The following is a 20264-nucleotide window of genomic DNA, read 5'->3' as shown; positions in this document are numbered from 1 at the left end:
TTTGAACCTAGGTCGCACAAGTTGAATGGAGGCGGCTTAGGCCCTGCGACGCGGGCCAGGCACCCACGAGGGAAGCGAGGCCGGGGCCACTGTGCGCGCCGCCTCTCTCGCGACCCAAGAGCGGCCGGCGGGAGGGCCGGGCCCTCGCGCGGTCCTCCGGGGCTGCGGGGGTCGCGCCTCTCGGGCGGGGCGGCCGGCGCCGGCTGCGGCCCCGCAACGCGAGGCACTTCCGGCGTGTGCCGGGGTGGCCGGATGACGTGGCTGAGTCAGAGGAAGAGGCAAGGAGGCGCCGGGGGGCGGGGGAGGCTCCGAAGCGGGCGGTGACGGCGGCGGCGCGGAGGAGCCAAAGGCTGGGCCTGGGCCCCCGTGCGTCTGTCCGCGCCCCGTGAATGCGAATCGGCCGCGGCGGAAGCGGCGGCGGCGGAGGAGTCGGTGGGCCGGCGCCGGGCCGGTGGGAGCGCGGAGGATGAGGCCGCTGCCGGGCGCTCCCGGCGTGGCGGCGGCCGCCGCGCTGTTGCTGCTGCTGCTGCTGCCCCGGGCCCGGGCGGACGAGCACGAACACACGGTAAGAATTGCTCCCGGCCGGCGCGGCCGCTTCCACCCTCTCCCCCGGCCCCCCGCCTCGGCGGGCCCGGCTAGGCCTGGAGGGCCCAGCGGCCTGGCCGAGCCCCGCGGCCGCCCGAGGGCGCCTTCCGGTTGGGCCTGGCGGAGCAGGAACTCCGGGAGCGGGGAGGAGGCCTTTCCGTGCGCTCCCGGGACAGCACTCCTCTCCCTAAGTGCCTGGGCTTCCTTCCCCAACCCGGACCTAAATGGCGCCGCACCCCTGGGTCCAGGGGCCCCGGGAGACGGGAAAGAAGCGGGGTCCGAGGGTCGGGGCTCACTTGGCCGCGGGAGTGGGGGCGGCAAGCAGCCAGGCTCGGAGCTGGTGCCCCCCAGGAAAGGGAGCAGCGCCCGGGCTGCTGGGGACTACGACACGGCGGAAGATGTATGCACCACGTATTACCCGTCTTACAGTAACCAGGAAATACCCACCACTTTATGGTGCTCACCGGCCTTTTTCTTCCTCCTCCTGCCCAAACCGGATCATAATCCTGGCGTGGGGACAGCCTTGATAAACTTGCGGTGAGGAGCACTTTACACGTGTACAGGCACTCAGCCACACGCACCCGCCTGCGAGGCCTTTCTTGTAACTTTCTCTTCACCCTCTTCTGGCTCCTAGATGAGGCTCCCATCCCGGTGGTCTCTAACCAGGCGGCTTCTGACTGTGAGGGGTCTTGAGTTTCCCAGTCCTCTTGTCTGGCTGGGAACAGTCCCTTTTGCATTTGGCCTAAAATTGGTTGGCTGTTTATTTAATTGGCATTTTCTACATCAAAGCTTGGATGTTAACGACTCCTCTAGTGACTTTCACTTAGGGATGCAAGTCGGTGGCTTTCTGAAAGGTAGATCTGAGCAGGGCAGTAAAGTCATGTAAATTAGAGGGTGCTTGTGAGTAGTTGTGTTTTTAGACCTTAACTAATTAATGATACGATTTTGCATGAGAGGTTGTGTGGTACTAAATCTGCAAGTCTCCTGTCATTCCTGACAAGTGAGGAAATGAAGCAACCAGACTTCTTTTCTCTAGTCGGTAGGTTAGCTGGGCTCTTATTTTAGCTAACAGTTCTAAACTTTTGGCGTTTGTACCTTCAGTCAACAGCCAGAAACTTCTTACCTGTATATTTTTTAAGGGACACAATCCTGAGCTGGTGACATGTTTTTGTGCTGTACTTCTGACTTTTCACCTTAAGATAATTTTGTTCACAGGTTAAACAGTTAAAAACGCTTTCTTGTTGTTTTTTCTGTCAAGTAACTTGTCTCAAAGTGTAAGAAGTGTTCATTTCCAATGGGCATTCTTTTAGCCAGTGGTTACTAATATTTTTCCAGTTTTTTGAACACTTAAGGAAAGTTGCTGTGTAAAACTCAGAATTGTCTCAAGTGTAGTTCCACCATACAGGCGTATAAGCTTAAGAGTAGTATTTTACTTTTTTATCTCGTGTTTTATATAAACTGCTGTAATAGGGAAAAGTACGTATTAATTAAAATTTCACAAATTGGAGGTGAATAAAAAGGTCTTAGATTAATTTACAGATTTAAAATGTAAACGCCAATTTCATTGAAATTTTATTGCCAGGAACATTAAAATTTTTTTAAACATCTTTATGGAGTGTAATTGCTTTACAATGGTGTGTTAGTTTCTGCTTTAACATTTAAATTTTTGAAGCCAGAAATTGAATATAAAATATTGGATAAAAGGTTTTTGAGGGAATATGACACGTATGAGAGAATTCTTGGACAAAAACGTTTAGAATCCATTTGATTTCAGTCATGTTTACATAGAACTGCTCTCACTTGGTTACCTATTATTTTAAAAATTATAGGAAGAATAGCATTAAGATATAACTAAAAATTTTGTCATTCATATATTTTTTGGCTGTTAGCCAACATATTTTATTTCTTACAAGTTTCTTGAAAATATTTCTTGAAAATTAGGCATTCACCTTAAGCAGATAATAATACTGAAAAGCCTATGGTCAAGTGAATTTTTTTTCCACCAAGAAGGCAGAAGCAGCTAATGAAGACAGAATGATACTGAAGGAGGAGAAAAATTGTCAAGGGAAGGTTGCTGAGTAAGTGTTTAATAAATACTTGTGGAATTGGATTATAAATTAAAGAACAATCTCTAGAAGTTAAAGTTTGCCCTTTAGATTAACTTTTTATGAAGACAGTTTCCAGATAGAAATAATAACGAATAGGGCTTTTGTAGCAATATGTGGTAGGCACCGTTCTAAGTACTTTATATGTATTAACTCATATTTTAAACATACATTGATAATCTTGTGAGTGATCTTATGTCCTTTGAATGGATGAGGAAACGGATGCCAGAGAAGTTAAGTAACTTGCCTGAGACCACACAACCAGTACAGGTAGAGGTAGGATTTGAACTCAGGCAAACTGAATTAATAGTCTTCTACGCTCTCATAGGATATGCTCTATGGCCTTTTATCCTGAAAATAGGATAGTAATACACTTGGCATTAAATTGAATAATTCTCTGTATTGATAGTATCTTTAAGTGCTTAAATGTTTGCGTAAGTTTAGCTCCATAGTGGGTTGTTACTGAGGATGCGTTTGGGTTAGCATTGAAGAGGGACAGGGCTGCAGTGGGCATGTGACCCTTGCAGTCGCTTAATGTGTATAAGACATAAAGACTGCTTGGTTTAATGCTCCGCTGTCACCATTTGAAATTCTTAATACTTTCTGCATTTTCATTGTGTGCTGGGCCCCACAAGTTCTGTAGCTGGTCCTAAGAAGGAGCAACTGACTACTTCATGCAGTTCCAGAAAACCCTTGATTTCTCTTACTTTACCTACTGAATTAGGATTCAGCTGACCATTTGACTCATATGGCATTTTTTTATGTGCTTATTTATCCAACACTCTTAATATTCTCAGAAGAATAATGAGAAGGGAATGTGCTGCTAACTTCTAGAGTATATACACATGTAGAATATATAAAAGCGGGTTCCTTTCGGTTTTTAAAAGTTGAATCATATATGAATTACAGAACATACTAGTTTTGGGGTTTTTTTAAATTAATTAATTAATTTTATTTTTGGCTGCATTGGGTCTTTGTTGCTGCGCACGGGCTTTCTCTGGTTGCAGCGTGCGGGGGCTACTGTTCGTTGCGGTGCGTGGGCTTCTCACTGCGGTGGCTTCTCTTGTTGCAGAACATGGGCTCTAGGCGCACGGGCTTCAGTAGTTGTGGCACACAGGCTCAGTAGTTGTGGTTCGCAGGCTCAGTAGTTGTGGCACATGGGCTTAGTTTCTCCGCAGTAGTGGGATCTTCCCGGACCAGGGCTCGAACCCGTGCCCTGAATTGGCAGGTGGATTCTTAACCACTGTGCCACCAGGGAAGTCCCAAATATACTGTTTTAAATAAAAATTAAAGAACACTTTCATGAAAGACAGGCTCTTAATAGGTGATCAAAGGATCATAAAAAGAACACTTTAGAGTGAGTGAAAGATGTATAGGGTATGGCTTATGCTTATTTGGTTTTCTGACAGTTGAGCACTTGGAAACATCTAGAGTTAGATTATCATGTCTCCTAAGATTCCAAAGGACTCCATTAAAAGGATTGCAAATTGAGAATCATAGAATTTTAGAACTGGAAAGACTCGAGACCATTGAATTCAACACACTCATTTTCCTAATGGCCTGAAGAGGCCCAGTGGCTGGCCCAGGGCCACAGAAAGAGTCTGAGCTACCTGATTTCTAGTCGTTTTTTCTACCTGTCTTGAACATATAATTTCCATAGTAATACTATGTAAAAATATCAGCGCCAAAAACCCAGTAATCAGTGGCACAGGAATCTTAAAAGCATTTTATGGTTTACACTGGAGCCTTGAATTTTTTTTTTGCTCTGTTTCCTCAAGGTCACAAAATCAAAAAAAATTTTTCTGGGTCTGTTACATACCAGGCTCTGTGCTTGGCACAGCAAGTGGTATTTAATCAGTGCTTGTTGAGTGACTTGAGTAATTAGGGATCTACCAGGGATAAGAATATGCAGTGTTGGAAGCATGATAACCCTACCGCTTAAAGCAGTGAACAAACGCAGACGATTGTTCATTTAAGAGGCATAGTCTTGGGGATGCCTGTTGTGATTTACCTAGGTTAAAACCCCATTTCTTTGTGGCCCATTGTATCTCTGGTAGGTGATGTTGAAAGGACCCGATCTGTGCTTAGGATAGCCTGCTCTCAACCTTTGCCATAAGCACTATGACACTACTGGCTGAAAAAAAGATGTTTTGTTTGCTTTACTTAGGCAAATGGAAGCCTTTAGTCTTCGTCTCTGTCGGGAGTATGGGAACTAGTAAAACATATGTGAAGATTTATAAAGAGGATAAGCTGTTTACTACAAGTGAATTTGTGAGTGCTTTAATACGGATCTAGTTTTAGGAAGTGTCATAATTCATTGTCCTATTTTCAGCTGTACTCTATGGTAGACTAAAAGTTTATTTAGGTACAAAGCTATTTTGAGAGGGAGAGAGCAGTTATCTCAAGAGACTTTCCAAAAATACACTAATAATTTATATGTATTAGAATTCTGATGTATGTGTTTTAAATAATTAAAAGACATTGAAATTATGATTTCTGAAATATTTTTCTGAACTGGAGTTTGCTTTCTCAGATATGTATTTTAAAGTAAGCATATATCTTTCCTCTCATCCCATAAAAATGATGGCATTTGGGTGCTTAGTCTGAGCCCTCAGTCCTTTGCCTGTCTACATAAATTCTGATTTCTTTATTCGGATTTTACACGAGAAATTCAGTAACATTATCTCCTGAAGTGTTCCTTCCGAGAAAAAGTAATTCACGATCTCTATCAAGGAGGGAAACTTCTGTACCTACACTTACCCAGCACATAAACAGTATTTTAAATGAGAGATCCAACATTGGTGACTTCTTGAGAATGAAGGTCATTCCTTTTGAGATCAGAGGACAAGGAGCTTCTTAGGAAGGTTTTTTTCCTTAGGGCAGATTAAAGGCTCAAATAGAAAAGTTGTTCAGCATTCAGCACTTCCTTAGGTGCTTTGTACAGCTATATTTTTCCCATATTTCTTCATTTAGTTTTTGCTCTTCAGTTAATGAAGCTGACTAAGGATTAGCAAAAATGTAGTCCTAAGCTTGTAAATGTGATACTAATTAGTTAGAATGATTTTGGACAAATTCTTTAACATCTCTATTTAGTTTGTTTGAATCTGTAAAATGGGGGAAATAATAGGACTTGTCTTACAGAGCTTTGAGAGATTAAATGTTTATATAAAGACCTTAGAACTATGCCCAACACATGGTATGTGCTTATTAAGTTTTGGCTAATAATGATATTATCCCAAAAGACGGTAAGCACGTGCATGTTAGTGATTGGTCAGTTCAAGTTTGACCTGAAGATTGGAGAAAGGAGGATTTGGGCAGTTCTGAAGGATAAGTAGAAATCTGCCAGGTGGGTAGGAGGAGGGCATTATAGACTTGGGGGAATGACGTAAGAAACAAGGTGGAGGGCCTCCCTGGTGGCGCAGTGGTTGAGAGTCCGCCTGCCGATGCAGGGGATACGGGTTCGTGCCCCGGTCTGGGAGGATCCCATATGCCGCGGAGCGGCTGGGCCCGTGAGCCATGGCCGCTGGGCCTGCGCGTCCGGAGCCTGTGCTCCGCAACGGGAGAGGCCACAACAGTGAGAGGCCCGCATACCGCAAAAAGAAAAAAAAAAAAAAAAACAAGGTGGAGCAGGAAAGGAAAGGAAGACAATGTTATAAGCCATTTTGGCTGGAGTGGCCAGTGCAGAAGTTGAGTGTAACAGTGAAACTTCTGAGAACTGGAAACGAATGGAACGAAGTGAGGAATGCAGGTAGTCTCAATTGGCCTCCTGTCCTTTGGCTGCTTCCCAGGGAGGCCTCATGGAAGGAGCCACCCCCATGCTCAGGGATCTCCTGATCCACTGCTGTGCCTGCTTGAGTTTTTCTCTCCCCTTCTTCTGGTTACACTCTGCAGGTAAGTTATAAAATTCCATCTTTCTCCGTGTCATTGGCAACTCAGAGTTTTTCTGAGGAAAGTATTTAAAAAGAGCTTGCTAGGACGTTGTGGAATGTTTTGAAAGCAAATTAGACTAGCCTTTCAGCCAAGAGTGGAGGGAAGAGCCTTACCTGTTGCTGTCTTCCCACTGAGGTGGGGGAGCCCAGGGACTTTCCTGGCAGCTTAGGGAAAGGAAAGGCTTTTCTCCTTAAAAAGTTTCTTCCATTTGGTATTTTCTAATTTCAGGATATTTTAAGACACGTTTTCTCTCTTGAAAAAGAACTCTTCCCTTGACCTTGTCTTGGGAACACTTATTCTCAGGGATAAATAAGAACTATAATGAAAAGTAAACATTTTAAGTTCATGAAATCTGACTGTGGTCTGCATAAGGAGCAATTGAAAAGAAAAGAAACAGTTTTAGCCTTAATATTCACCCTAATCTTTGTGTGTTTGTATGTGTATATATATGAGTGTTTGTGTCTATGTTACACACACACACACACATATATATATATATATATATTTCTTTCTCATCCCTATTTCAGTCCTCTTCCCAGAAGGAATCCTAGGCTAAAGAATGGTACACATTTTGTTATAGTACAGTTTGCATCATGTTGTCAGAGCTTTACTACCCCATCAAGGTTTCATGAATGTTTAAAATGAGTGACTTCAGAACGTGTAGTTTAACACATACCGTGACCCTTAAATTATTTTAGTCCTGTGTTTCAGTTTGTATGAAATAAATGAATGCTCTGTTTTAACAAGTATTTATGTTCAAGTTTTTGTCTATTTTTAAAGGAATATGAGTATTAGGATTTATAGAGAAAGTGTTTTTGTGTTTATTTTCACAAGTTACATTTATAAAATTTCTGCAGACTCAGCAGGATTAATGGCAAGAATAGGTCCTCTCTTTCAGTGTGGTAATCCTAAATGGATGCATTTGGTTACCTCGCCTTCCTCATTTCTCTCGAAGGATACTATCTCAGTCAGTGCACATACTTCAAACTTCTTTCACTAAGTTGCTAACAAACTTTCTTTTCAGCATTTCTTCAGTGTTTTTTCATCATATTCAATACTTTTTGTGTACATGATACTATGCCAAGAGCTTTTTACTCAGTGAACAGGTTTCAATTCTAATACCAGCCCTGTTCAGTGGATAGTGATTGGTTTAGAGAACCGTTTTGAGAATTCTTATGCTATATCCCTATCTATATCTATATATCTATACCTATACCTATGTCTGTGCAGAAAGGAGTACCTTGATTGATTAGTGCAGTGTAACCCTTAACATTGGATGGAAGAGTGGTGGCATACGTATATTTGTCAACCCCCTAAAGTGACAAGAGTAGTTATGAATGGGTATCTATGTATACGTTCAGACCTTTGATTGGTTCCTTCATACATGAAGGTTATCTACAGTTGTTTTTCTGAATTCACTTGAAACAGCTTATGATTTTCTATATTGTGATTCATCCTGACCCTTCTCTGCCAAAGCAGAATTAATCATTTTTATTGTTGCTACAATAGCCCCCTTTTTTTTTTTTTTGCGGTACGTGGACCTCTCACTGCTGTGGCCTCTCCCGTTGCGGAGCACAGGCTCTGGACGCGCAGACTCAGCGGCCATGGCTCACGGGCCCAGCCCCTCCGCGGCATGTGGGATCCTCCCGGACTGGGGCACGAACCCGTGTCCCCTGCATCAGCAGGTGGACTCTTAACCACTGCGCCGCCAGGGAAGCCCTACAATAGCCCTTTTTACCTTAATTGTAACACTTATTTCTTCATTGTTAATCATTTACTTGTCTGGCTCCACTATGGATTGTGAACTACTTAAAGGAAAGGACAGTATGTTATTTATCTTTATAACCTTAACACCTAATGCTGTGCTTGGTACATGTCTCATGTATTCAAAAAGTCAGGTAGTTTTTTATTTCCTTGATGGGGTACCTGGATGATGTCTTATGAACAATGAGACATTTATTAGGTTTGAAGGTGAGGTGATTAGATCTAAGTCCTACTGTGGTGGTGGTATGAATCCAAAGAGGCAGATGCTTTGGATAAGAGTAGACAAGTCAGTGTTTTTTGGAATGCAGGGGGACTTGGGGTTTGAGTCGCCATGACTGAGAGGATTGTACCATTAGAAAAACAAAGTTTGGGGGGCTGGGATGAGTTTGGTTTTGGAGATGCTGGATTTTGATGGAAAATGTTTATTCATTTTATATGGAGGACTGGAGGTAATGTTTGGTAGTTGGGCTAGTTGGATAGGCTCCTCTGTTATGTGCTCCACAGCACCCTACGTTACTATAATTGCTTGTTCAGTGTCCATCTTTCCCTTTAGGCTCTAAGCTCCAGTGGGTCAGGGAACGTGTCTTATTCAAAGCTGTATCCTCAACAAACACAATTATTGGCACATGGTAGGCACTCAGTAGATAATTGTTCAATGATTTAACTTCTGCCCTGTTAGTTGACTTAAGCTGCAACTGTTAGTTGTCTTTAATTTGTATTGCTAATTAGGAATACTAGTTTTAAAATTACTCAGGTAACTGCTTTTCATAGAATCACTGGAATTTTAGACTTGAGGAGATGTTAGAAATCTTTGGCACTTCCCCCCCCCCCCCACCGTTGGACCCTGGAAAGGTGAGGTCATCTACCCAAAGTCATCAGACCACACTCCAGGTTTAGCTACATATAGTATTCACTGATGGGTAAAACCATAATATTTATTCAAGAAAATTTGCATGCAGTACCTATCTTTCAGGCTGATAAAGGGGAAGATAGAATGATGACTTGAATGGGCTGTGGAGATTTCATAGTATGGCTTTTTCTTCCTCTTGTTTAGTCATTTCTCTCCTCTCTACTACTTTGATCAATGGCTGTGGGGAAAAAAAGGAGATGCAATTTTATTTGTGCTTGCTGACAGCATTAAGTTTTTGGAGTTTCTAGTGATTAACATGAGGTTCTGGATAAGCTTTTGATTTTGTTTCCTCCTTCCTTGTCCACGTTAGCATGGTGAATCATGTTGGTTCTAGGTTTATTGTTATTTGATACTGTAAATATTAATTATAAACATATTCTTATAGGTTATTGGGTTTTGTTTAAACAGTATCTTCTGTAAAATGAAGTTTGGAAGACATGAATCTGCTTGAGACCACAATCAGAGGATATAATTTTAAAATTCACCGAATTTCATTTTTAATGTGTAGACATTGACCATCCTTTTGAAACAAGCTTCCAGCATTTTATTTTAAAGCTTCCCAAACAGAGATAGTACATTTCTGTTTAGAACAAATAATATATATTCCCTTAATTTGAATTAGATTTTTAAAAAACATATTCTTACTTGCTTTTTTTTGGTTTCAGTATCAAGATAAAGAGGAAGTTGTCTTATGGATGAATACTGTTGGGCCCTACCATAATCGCCAAGAGACATATAAGTACTTTTCACTTCCATTCTGTGTGGGGTCAAAAAAAAGCATCAGTCACTACCATGAAACTCTGGGAGAAGCACTTCAAGGAGTTGAATTGGAATTTAGTGGTCTGGATATTAAATTCAAAGGTACGTAAACCTTAATAGTCCTTATGATAAAAGTTAGATCGTAGACCGGGGTTTCTCAACTTTGGCACTGTTGACATTGGGGCCAGATAATTCTTTTTTTTTGTGGGGGCTGTCCTGTACAGGGTGGGACATTTAGCGGAGTCCCTGGCCCACACCCACTAGATGCCAGTAGCACTCTCCAGTTGTGACAACCGAAAAGTCTGTAAACATTGCTACTTGCCCTTGGTTGAGAACCACTGCTCTAGACCCTAAAATGTGTTTTAATCTCTAAGTTAAGTGTATTACATGTAGAAAAGTATATTAGTAACTAACAAAGATTTATTTTGAATCTTTATAAAACAATAAAATAAATGATTGTTCATAAAATTACATTTCCTTAACATATTTATTTCTGAAAAGTGTTTTCTAGTAAATCCTTTAAGGATTGGACATAATGTGGTCAGGGAAAGCCTTCATAGATCCCTAATGAGGTAATTTCAAGAGGAGTGGGGATGTAATGGGCTATATGGATACTTAAAAATTATGTGTAAAGCCTCAAATTCAAACTTGCACCATTGGCTCAATGTATTTATCAGTGTTGTATTAATTTATCTTCAATACCTTTTAGATTGTGTGGTTTAAAATTTTAGGTCAAGGACTTGTTAAAATTGGAAAAAAATCCTCCGTATCTATTTATTATGCAGGTATCTTCTTTGTTATGAGTTCCTATGAGTGTGTTTATATTTTTTATTTTTCTCTGTGAAGTTTGTCAGAGTGTGTATTTCCTGCATGGACATTTTTAACCTGGTAAGCAGAAGCTTGAGTAATTGAATTTTTGGAGGATCTTTGATTAGGTGTCTTGATTTTTGAATAGAGCATGGATCTTATAATCAGAAGCTTTGAATTTTAATCCCATTTCTTTTACTCTATTGATTTTAGTAAAGTTCTTTACTCCAGTTTTGACTTCATTGTCCACATGTATAAAATGAATAGTAACTGACCTCTGATATTTTTAGCCCTTTGGGAGGAGAATGTGAAATGAGATATTTTAAAGATAATATTTTGAAGATAATGTTTAATTTTGATTTGTTAAATTCTGTTCTTGTTTTTAGGATTTTTTTTTTCTTACTGTTGTTGAAAATAGGTATACATATTTACATTTTTTCCCGTGTATTATTTCTTGGGGCTTAATTATAAAATTAAGTTGTAAATTTAAACCACAGTGGCATGGCTTATAACTTTATGAATTATTGTAAACATGCCCTGAGGCTTGTTTTAATTTAATGAGTTAATTTAAATATTTAATTAAAGGTAAGGAGAAAAGTTAGACTAGAGTATGTGATCTTTGGGAACCTCAATACTGCATTTATTCACATACTCTCTCCTTTTCCATATTTGGTACACATTTCTAGTTTATTTAAAAGGAACCAGAGAGAAAACAGGCAAAAACCCCAAGTCTTACTTTGCTGCTATGGACAGATTTCATCACTTGTTGCAATCCTCACTCTTATTTACTAAAGAAGAGTACTCATTCAGCTGTCTTAACCATTCTTTTATTAGTTTCTTGAGACTGAGATGGAAAGATTATTTAGACAGAGGGGTATGGTTTTCATGGGCTATAAAAGTGGGATTTATTTTCCTTTCAGACTAAACACCTTTAGATGAAAAGAATCAGGACTGGCCAGATGTTACTCCCTAAGAGTCGGCGGTTCCTTGGAGTCTTGTCAACTCTACACTCCATCATGGATATGCTGCTAAAGAAGCTGCCACGTTAAGTGGTCCAGATGCAATAGTAAATGCTGATTAGATTTCTCTTTCTCTTGCAGACCCTTGATTACCCCGTTCAAAGATAAAGTTGATCGTGCTTTGAAAAGTGTTTTGTGAGGTTTCCTGGTTGTTCTTTATAGTATCATAGAATTTTAAAGGTGGGATGCACCTTAGAGATTGTGTCATCTGATTTCCTGTTAGGGAGGCCCAAAGATGAATTACCCAAGGCGTATCACAGCATACTAATGCTGTGTGGAAACTTGAACCCTCTGGCTCTGTGTAAACTGTAGAAATATTTATATTGTTAATCTTTCATCCCTTAAGTATTTGATTTTTAAAGGTTCTTCTGAAGGCATATTCAAGTAAGAAAATAAAATTTTAGAAATATTGTGAAACTAGGAAAAACTATACATATACATACCCACTTATATGTGCATACACACAAACACACAACTTTTTTTTTTTTTTAACCTAGTAGATTCTGTCAGGCTAAATGGATTAGTATGGTTTTGTAAAATGAAAGTCACTAAATAGACTATTTTAGGGAACTAGCAGTAGTTTTGAGTCTAATGTGGGATGCCTCAAAAGCTCCCTTTTGAGGTTTTATGCACAACTTTGTTTTTTTCTCCCTAAAAGTTTTTATACTATTGCTAGACAAAATGCTACATTGAGAACATTTAGACAAAATTAAATGAAAAGGGCAGACTTAAACTGGATATCCTTGAACCAGACCTGAAATCATTACCCTATAATTTTCAAGGGTACCTCCTAGAATATTGCCACTGTGGAGTGGAAAGAACATGTGCTTTAGAGTCAGAGAGACTTGATGCGTCTCAGCTCTGCCTCTGCCTACCTATGTAGTCCTGGACAGAGTATTCAGTCTCTTTGATCTCATTGTCCTCAACTATGAAATGAGGGAAATAATATCCACTTGGTAGAATTGTCATGTTTAAATGAGATAGCGCATGTACATCATTTATCAAAGTTCCTGATAGTTTACATTCAAGAAATGGTTATTGTTATGAATACTAATAGCACATAGTATGTGTCTGTGCTTCCAACTTGATTTTGTATTAGCAATTATGAAATGTTAAATTAGTTTATTGAGTGTAGGATTTGATTTATCCTCAAGCTGCTACACTAGCCTGCTGCGTAATTTAGCTGCTTCCACTGGGGCAGGGACAGTTGCATTCTTGTTCACTGTTGCATCCTTAGCTATCAAGACATGGTGAGCTCTTAATAAATTGTCCAGCACCTAGTTTGTGCCTACTTGTTCTTTATTATAATTGGTTCATTATGATCATTAGGTGATCTGGAATAGTAATTCCTAAGCAGGGGAGGTCACCACCCAGTCCCTTCCCTCTCATTTGAGAATTCTTGCAGTATAATGAAGGATATTAATTGTTGAAAAGTTGACTTCTAGAGGATTCCTTCCTTCCATTTATTTTATTGATCTTCCCTTGAATTTTCTCTTCCGTGAGTATTCCAACTTAACAGAGGGGTGAAATTATTTTATTAGTATTTCTTCTACTTCTCTAGAGTGAAATGGTAAGTTGAGAGTACTGCAGTTATGTAGATATGCCAAGGGCTGCTTAGAGCCTTATGTATTTCTAGTTCAGTGATTCTCAGTCTAGTCTGTTTTCATCCTCGAAATGAGCTTATGGAGGTGTATTATACCTATTTTTCAGTTGAGGAAGTTGGGGCCCAGAGGCTAAGTAACCTTGTCTAAGGATTCACAGATGGAAAGTGGCGGAGTGAGGATTTGAGCCCAGGCAGCCTAGCGTTAAGAGTTTGAGCTTTTAACTACTATGCGGTATTTCCCTCCAGATATCTGGCTGGGTAGTTAAGCCTGATTGCCAAAGGATGGGGAAGGGGCTTGGGAGGTGGCAGTTCTTTTCATTCAGCCTGAATGAAGATTTTTGCTTAAGGTGAACCCCACCCTGTTTCCAGTCCCTGGATTCTACTATTCCTGCTCTTCCTGATTCTGGAGCCTCTGCTGAAGTTCTTTAGGGGAAAGTGCCTCTGGTCTGCAGAGGGGAAGTTGAGGAGATTATTCATCTAGTTGTGTGATGGGTGCAGGAGGGGACCTAGGCATCCAACCTCTCCATAAACATATTTTTATACAGTTCCCCTATATGTTCAGCCCTACATCTGTCTCTCCTCTACCTTTCGACCTCTGTGGTGCCTCCAAGCTCTGAGTGTCTCCTGTGTTCTGTGACAACAATCCTGTTGTCCCTTCTGTTATGGTTTCCTCTGCCTTATTAGTCATTCACCGTCTTCCATTTCCCCAGCATTGATTGAAATCTTTTCTCACTGTCTTCTCCTCTTTTTGTCCTTGTGCGCCTACATCCTTTTTATTCCTTTATTGACATTTTAATGGAGTTTCAGGAGGTAAAAGACACTTGGTTAATCTGCCTTGTTTAATCGGAAGTCTGGGAACTTGATGCAATATTTTGTCCTATTGGTTTCAACTGAAGTGTTTTAGCTGGACCAAATAATTTGAATCTTGTATTGAATCTTGACTCTAGATATTTTGAATTCTTGGTATTAGCAATTTTTAAAACTTTGTGCTAACTGCAAATTTGATAAGCATGCTCTTTTTATAAGTTCTTATTTAAACCATTGCTAACATTGTTCTTTTCAGATTGACATCTGTCTTTTTTTGTATGTGTATATATTTTTTCTGATTTTAACAGTGATACGGGATCAATGTACAGAATTTAGAAACTACAGAGAAGTGTAAAGAATATAAAAATCACCTGGATATAAATACCAGTAACAGTTTCTTCTTTCTTTCTGACCATCTTTACTTTCATCCACATTATTTAAAATTTTTAAATATTGGGTTCATGTTCCATATATGATTTTTTAAAATGTATTTAATGAACACGTGTATAGTGTTTATTATGTGCTAGATACCGTTCTAAGCACTTGCTGGCTCGTTTAATAAGTTATGTATAAATTAGTTTTTACTCTTCTTTTTTTTCCACAACATCTTATCAGCTTATCCTCCTATTGTTAATTACTCTGTTTACAATATATTTATATAGTATTCTATAACTTGATATTGTAATTTCTCCCCATTTCCCAATGACAAGATATTCATTGTTTTCTTCTTTCTTCCTTTTCTTCCTTGCTTTTGCTTTTTTTTTCCTGTTAGAAATAAGAATGCATTAGGCTATACTAGCACATAAGTATTTTAATGCATCTATGAATCTTTCACTAGGTTAAATTCTTAGAAGTAGAATTACTGAATCAAAGGGTATAATCATTTTTAAGGCAGTTCTTGATACGTGTTGCCAAATAGCCATCTAGAAAAAAAAGTGTACAGTTTATACTGCCAGCCAGTTTGGTCAGTTAATCAATATTGGTTTATGTAGATGGTTGATTAATTAATGGTGAATATGCCAGTTTTTCCAGTCCTGTAAAAAGTTCATTCAGCAGTTTTGAGAGCTTACTGTATTCCAGAGCCCTGTGGTAGACTCTGGGTATACAAAATTGAACCAGAAGCTCTGGTGTCAGGGGTCTGTGGACCTCTGGAATTGTACACTTAATTTTGAGTGATTGTGCATTTTGGGGGGGCAAGGGAGATATCACTTCCATTGGATTCTCAAAGGGGTGTGTGGCTCAAGAAAACTTAACACTGTGAATATATTGGCACTTTTCGTCCTTAAAACAACTCTGGGAAGGAGATAGCATAGATGTTATCTGTTTTACAGTTGAGGGACCTGAGGTTCACAGAGGTTAAGTGACTTGCTTATATTCACAGAGCTAGTAAGTAGTGGAACCTAGACTAAAACCCAAGTTTCTGCCCATTTCTCTATAGTTTGTCTGTAGCGACTTCATGAGAAACTTTGCAAAGTGCTGCTGAATTTGAGGTAGAGTATTTCTGATTTTCCAGTTCAGTAATGCTGTTAAAAGAGAAACTAAACAAAGTAAGGCATGATATGTTCTTAGAGAACTCATGAATAATTGTCACATTCTTTTTTCAATGCTTTCACTGTCTATTTAGTTGTTAGTCTGGAGTGTTGTTGAGAATTGATGACAGACTTATTGGCATGTTGTTTCCAGAATCTACCCTTGCTTTCTGTTTGAAAAATCAGTAATGACATTTGCCACTTTATAACTTTGGTTCTCTTCTTTTTTCCCTCATAAAAAGTATCTGCATTGGTAAGATATTAATTGCATCCCCTTCAGGATTCATAGGTGTGTATTTCCTGTGAGAAGGGTATGCCCTATTGTAATTTTAAAGTAGTGATTTGTGGTAATAGACTTTCAGAGTGTTTTCCAGTCATATAGAATGCTGAGTGGTGGTTTGGTGTACTTAGGCACATTACATTCCTATCTTCAAAGCGGCTCCCTCCTGAGAGAAGTGCTTTTTCAATTGAGCAACCAGGCTCTTTAATTATTTGTGATGTTTGTATTTGCTTACATGCCTGCAAGAGGAATTTCATTAAAATATGACCAACCCAGGCCCTTATTATAGCCTTCCATAATGATGTTTTCTCTTTTACCACATTTCTTTTCTAGGTTTTGTATCAGTGTAAGATACTCTTCAAGACTTCTTTGTCAATCCTTCTGAGATACTCAGCTCAAAAATTTCATTTGTTTATATTGGCATTTTGTCCTTACACACAAACACACACACCATTCACACACAGATGCATGTATATGTGCATACTCTGATGTACTTAGTGACTTCCTTTGCCAAAGAAATGGAAAATTATGCTCTTAAAATTTGTTAAAATATTTTATTTGTTTAATGCCTGCTCTGTGCAGCATACTGAAACAGGCATAGCTGGGGCCACAAAGGTTATGATCAGTTATAGACGTAGCTCTCAAGACCTAATGGTCTTTTTGAGGAGCTAAGATACTGGTGTGAGGTTGTGTGTGGTGTAGGCCTAGGTGCCATAGGAGATATGGAGAGAAAGCCACGGGACTTCAGTGAAGGGGGCAGGCTGTGTGGTGAGAGGAGTGAGGGTTGGGGAATCAGGGGTTACTCTGGGGGACAGGGTAGAGGCATGGGAAAGATTTTAGGATGGACATGTGAGGTGGGGTTTACTGCACAAACAACAAATCCGGAGGCCAAGGGAGCACAAAGTGTGTGGGAACTGCAGGTGGCTGAGTCTGGTTAGAGTATAGGGGGAGAGGATGGTGGAGAGTGGGGAAAGAGAGAGTTGAACTAAAGTTCAGACTGTAAGGAATCTTTTAAAAGCTTTATATACGGGTAAATGTCATATTGCATATCTCAGAACTTCATACTGCTGTATTGTTAATGACAGTTATCAGTGAATGTCTGATTGTGACAGCAAGGAATTTGGTGGCTTCGCAGAGGTAGCTGTGAGTCCTCCCACGCCACTGTGGCCATTCGCTGCTGCTCAACCTGGACCTTCCTTTGGTTCTTGCTCTCTCCTCTGTGGCTATAACTTCCTGCTGCCAGTTCTCCTAGCTCCTGCTATAGGCATCCTTTGTAGTAATCTCTGTCTTAACTCTCCCTGCCTTCTCTTCTGCTCAGCCTCAGTTTTTGCCATTATGAAAACCCTAAATTTCTTGCTGCCTAAAAATGCCTGGGTAGAAAGAAAATATGTGTGGGAGCCATTGTTGTTCGATACAAAGCAGTTTTCTTCTCCCACTGGGATAGAGAATTTCCCTATCCCTCTTTCATGGGACTTCAGTGTTTCCTGCCATCTTTGGTTTTGTAGTTTTGGGGTGTCCACTCTGGGCTGAGCCATAATAAGCTATTCTCTCTGTTGAGAACTGGGGAAACATGTTGGTGGTGTCTGGAGTTATATGTCAGATTGTTATTCTCGTAGAAACAACATTATAGATGGCTATTAATTATAGTTTGGCTGCAATTTATATTTAAGTTGTTTTAATGAACATTTGGGAAATTTAACATTGTTTCTTGGAGGAAGTTGTATTTCATGTTCTAAATAACCAATATTATAGTACAGGAGAACTTAAAAACAAACATCTGTGCTTTTTGTTGTTGTTGTTAAGATTGATTTCTCTTTTTTTTCCCCTAGTTGCTTAAGTAACATACAAAAACGGTTCAGTCCTTTTGATGGACATCTAGAGTGCTTTTCAGATTTTGCTTTGTTTTATTTAGAAACTAATGATCCTAAGCATATTTTTGAAAGGTTTATAAGTTAGAGACCATCTGAATATTATTTTCAGATAGGAGTATTTTTAAAAGCAGTCAAGAGTGGAAATGACTCATCTCCAGGGAACTTTTGGGTAATTTATAAACAGTGATGCCTGCTAGATAGAGGTTTGTCTTTTAATCTTCCGAATTATGAAGAGTCACTGGGATTCCTCATAGAATCTGTGGCCTCCAGTGACTTGCACTTCCAAGAATGTTCAAATGAATATTTATCTCAGAGATCTCATAGCTAGAAATTGTTAGCTCTACTTAGGATCATATTCTTGAGTTTTTGTATAAAGTGAAAACTTTCCTATGTGTTTTAAGCTTTTTCATTTCTGTTTTTAAATCAGTTTATTCATTTTAAAGTTACTTTGTAAATGTTCTGTATGATTTTCTTTATATAAGAGATGCTTTCTTCACTTAGTAAGATAATCTTTGAAAGTAAAGATGATTAAAATTCTTTTATTGTGAAAAATCTTAAACATACACAAAAAAGGAAAGAATTGTATACTGCATCCCTATATATATATATCACCGAGATTCAGCTATTATGAGTAGAAATTTTAACTTCAGGAAATGTTGGCTTTTTTGTGTGTTACTCTTCCTGTAACTATTTTGCCAATGAGTGTACTGATTTGCAATTTTTATTTTATGCAGATGATGTGATGCCAGCCACTTACTGTGAAATTGACTTAGATAAAGAAAAGAGAGATGCATTTGTGTATGCTATCAAAAATCACTACTGGTACCAGATGTACATAGATGACTTACCAATATGGGGTAAGTATTGTATGTGATTTTTAAAGTTTGGGGAATATTTGCATAATAAGCAAGATTTATGTAATGCCTATTCAGGTGATTGTACACTGAATCACTAAATGTGTTTTCACTGTTTTCCACAGAATGATTTTAACATCAATTTTATGGTTTCCTGTTACTTGAAGGGTTTTTGACATTGTCAAACTTTACATGAAAATCCCTGAAAATATAACTTTTATACAGTGTAACTTTTCATATTCAAGAGGTCAAAAGGTGCTTTGAACGATCCGAAATATTCCCCCTCCCTCCATTTTTCTCACATCTTCTTTTGACTTATTTTATCAAATAACAATCAAAGGGACTGAATAGGATTTTAAAGTTATATTCTGGCTTTCTCTCATGTGGCACTGTGGTAGTATGGTTTTTAGATATAATAGTCTCCTGAATGACTTGTTTTGCTAGTTCCTATGTTATTTTCCAAAAGTCTATTATGCTTAAAATTTTAAAAACTTTTTTATGTTTTATGTCCTTGTTCATCTGTGTTAATGGAGAGGAACAATGCAGTAGTTAATACCAACTTATTCATAATCCAAACATTGTTTGTGCTGGGCTTGATTAAATTACTTAATATGCAAAGCAAAGCCAGCTATCACAGCCAGCATGTTTGATCACATTTTTCTCTTAATGGCTTGTTGTTGTTGTTTTTGTTTTTTGGTCTTTGGATACTTGTTCTTATATATAAATAATATATAATTAATATTCTAATTCTTAAAGTTATTAGCAGACTACTGTATTCATGAGCAGCAAACTGAAAGATTGAACATATCAGCCCAGAGTTTAATATGGTACTAAGATGGAATTTATAAGAAAGCTAATCTCAAGATATAATTGTATGCATCGTCGTTACTGTGTTACATGTTAATTAGGTATAAATAGTAAGCGTTTCATGTAAATGGCTGTAATTAGTATAATAGACATTTCTGTGATTGGCTCTGAGGGTAGTAGGAAGATATGCTGAATATTCGCTGAAGACTTCTGAGCCTGTAGTTTTAGGAGAACGCATTAATCTGGGTTTTCTCTTTTTTTGGTGAGAGAGCAAGTCTTTTGCATTGCTTACGGGTTTCATGTCTAGAACCTTAGGTTTTTTCTGTCATTTCTGTGGGCCTCCATGAGCAACATGGCAGCTGTACTTCCCTGTCTTAACATAAATCTTTTTTAGCTCTGGGTTTCTGCCATGTTTAGGGCAGATACTTTTGGATGTCCTACAATGTCTGAACCATGGGAAACCCTGTCAAAAAAAAACCTTTATCTGGCTTTTCTTGGGATAAAGGTTTCAGAGTCTTTTAAAAGTCATTTAGAGAATACTTTCCTATTTGGTATAATTATGTCTCCACCCTCAGAGTTTTCAGAGTAGATAGGTAAATAAACTTTGGTGAAATTAATTATTAGAAGGATTTTA

At 39.1% G+C, this 20264-nt stretch overlaps 1 protein-coding gene across 1 annotated transcript in view; it reads left to right on the top strand.

Annotated features, from left to right (window-relative positions):
- Positions 1 to 266: 266 nt before the first annotated feature.
- TM9SF3 (transmembrane 9 superfamily member 3) overlaps positions 267 to 20264 on the top strand; it is a 75629-nt gene continuing 55631 nt past the window's right edge. Inside the window, exons 1-3 of the mRNA XM_082611353.1 lie at positions 267 to 565; positions 9960 to 10155; positions 18704 to 18826. Coding sequence (XP_082467479.1) covers positions 467 to 565; positions 9960 to 10155; positions 18704 to 18826 — 418 coding nt within the window. The 5' untranslated portion in view covers positions 267 to 466. The remainder of the gene's footprint in view (positions 566 to 9959; positions 10156 to 18703; positions 18827 to 20264) is intronic.

Source organism: Mesoplodon mirus (genome assembly GCF_964341445.2).
Source record: "Mesoplodon mirus genome assembly, chromosome: 2".
Classification (NCBI taxonomy): Eukaryota; Metazoa; Chordata; class Mammalia; order Artiodactyla; family Ziphiidae; genus Mesoplodon; species Mesoplodon mirus.
Note: the sequence above shows the minus strand (reverse complement) of the source record. Positions and strands in the feature narration are given on the sequence as shown.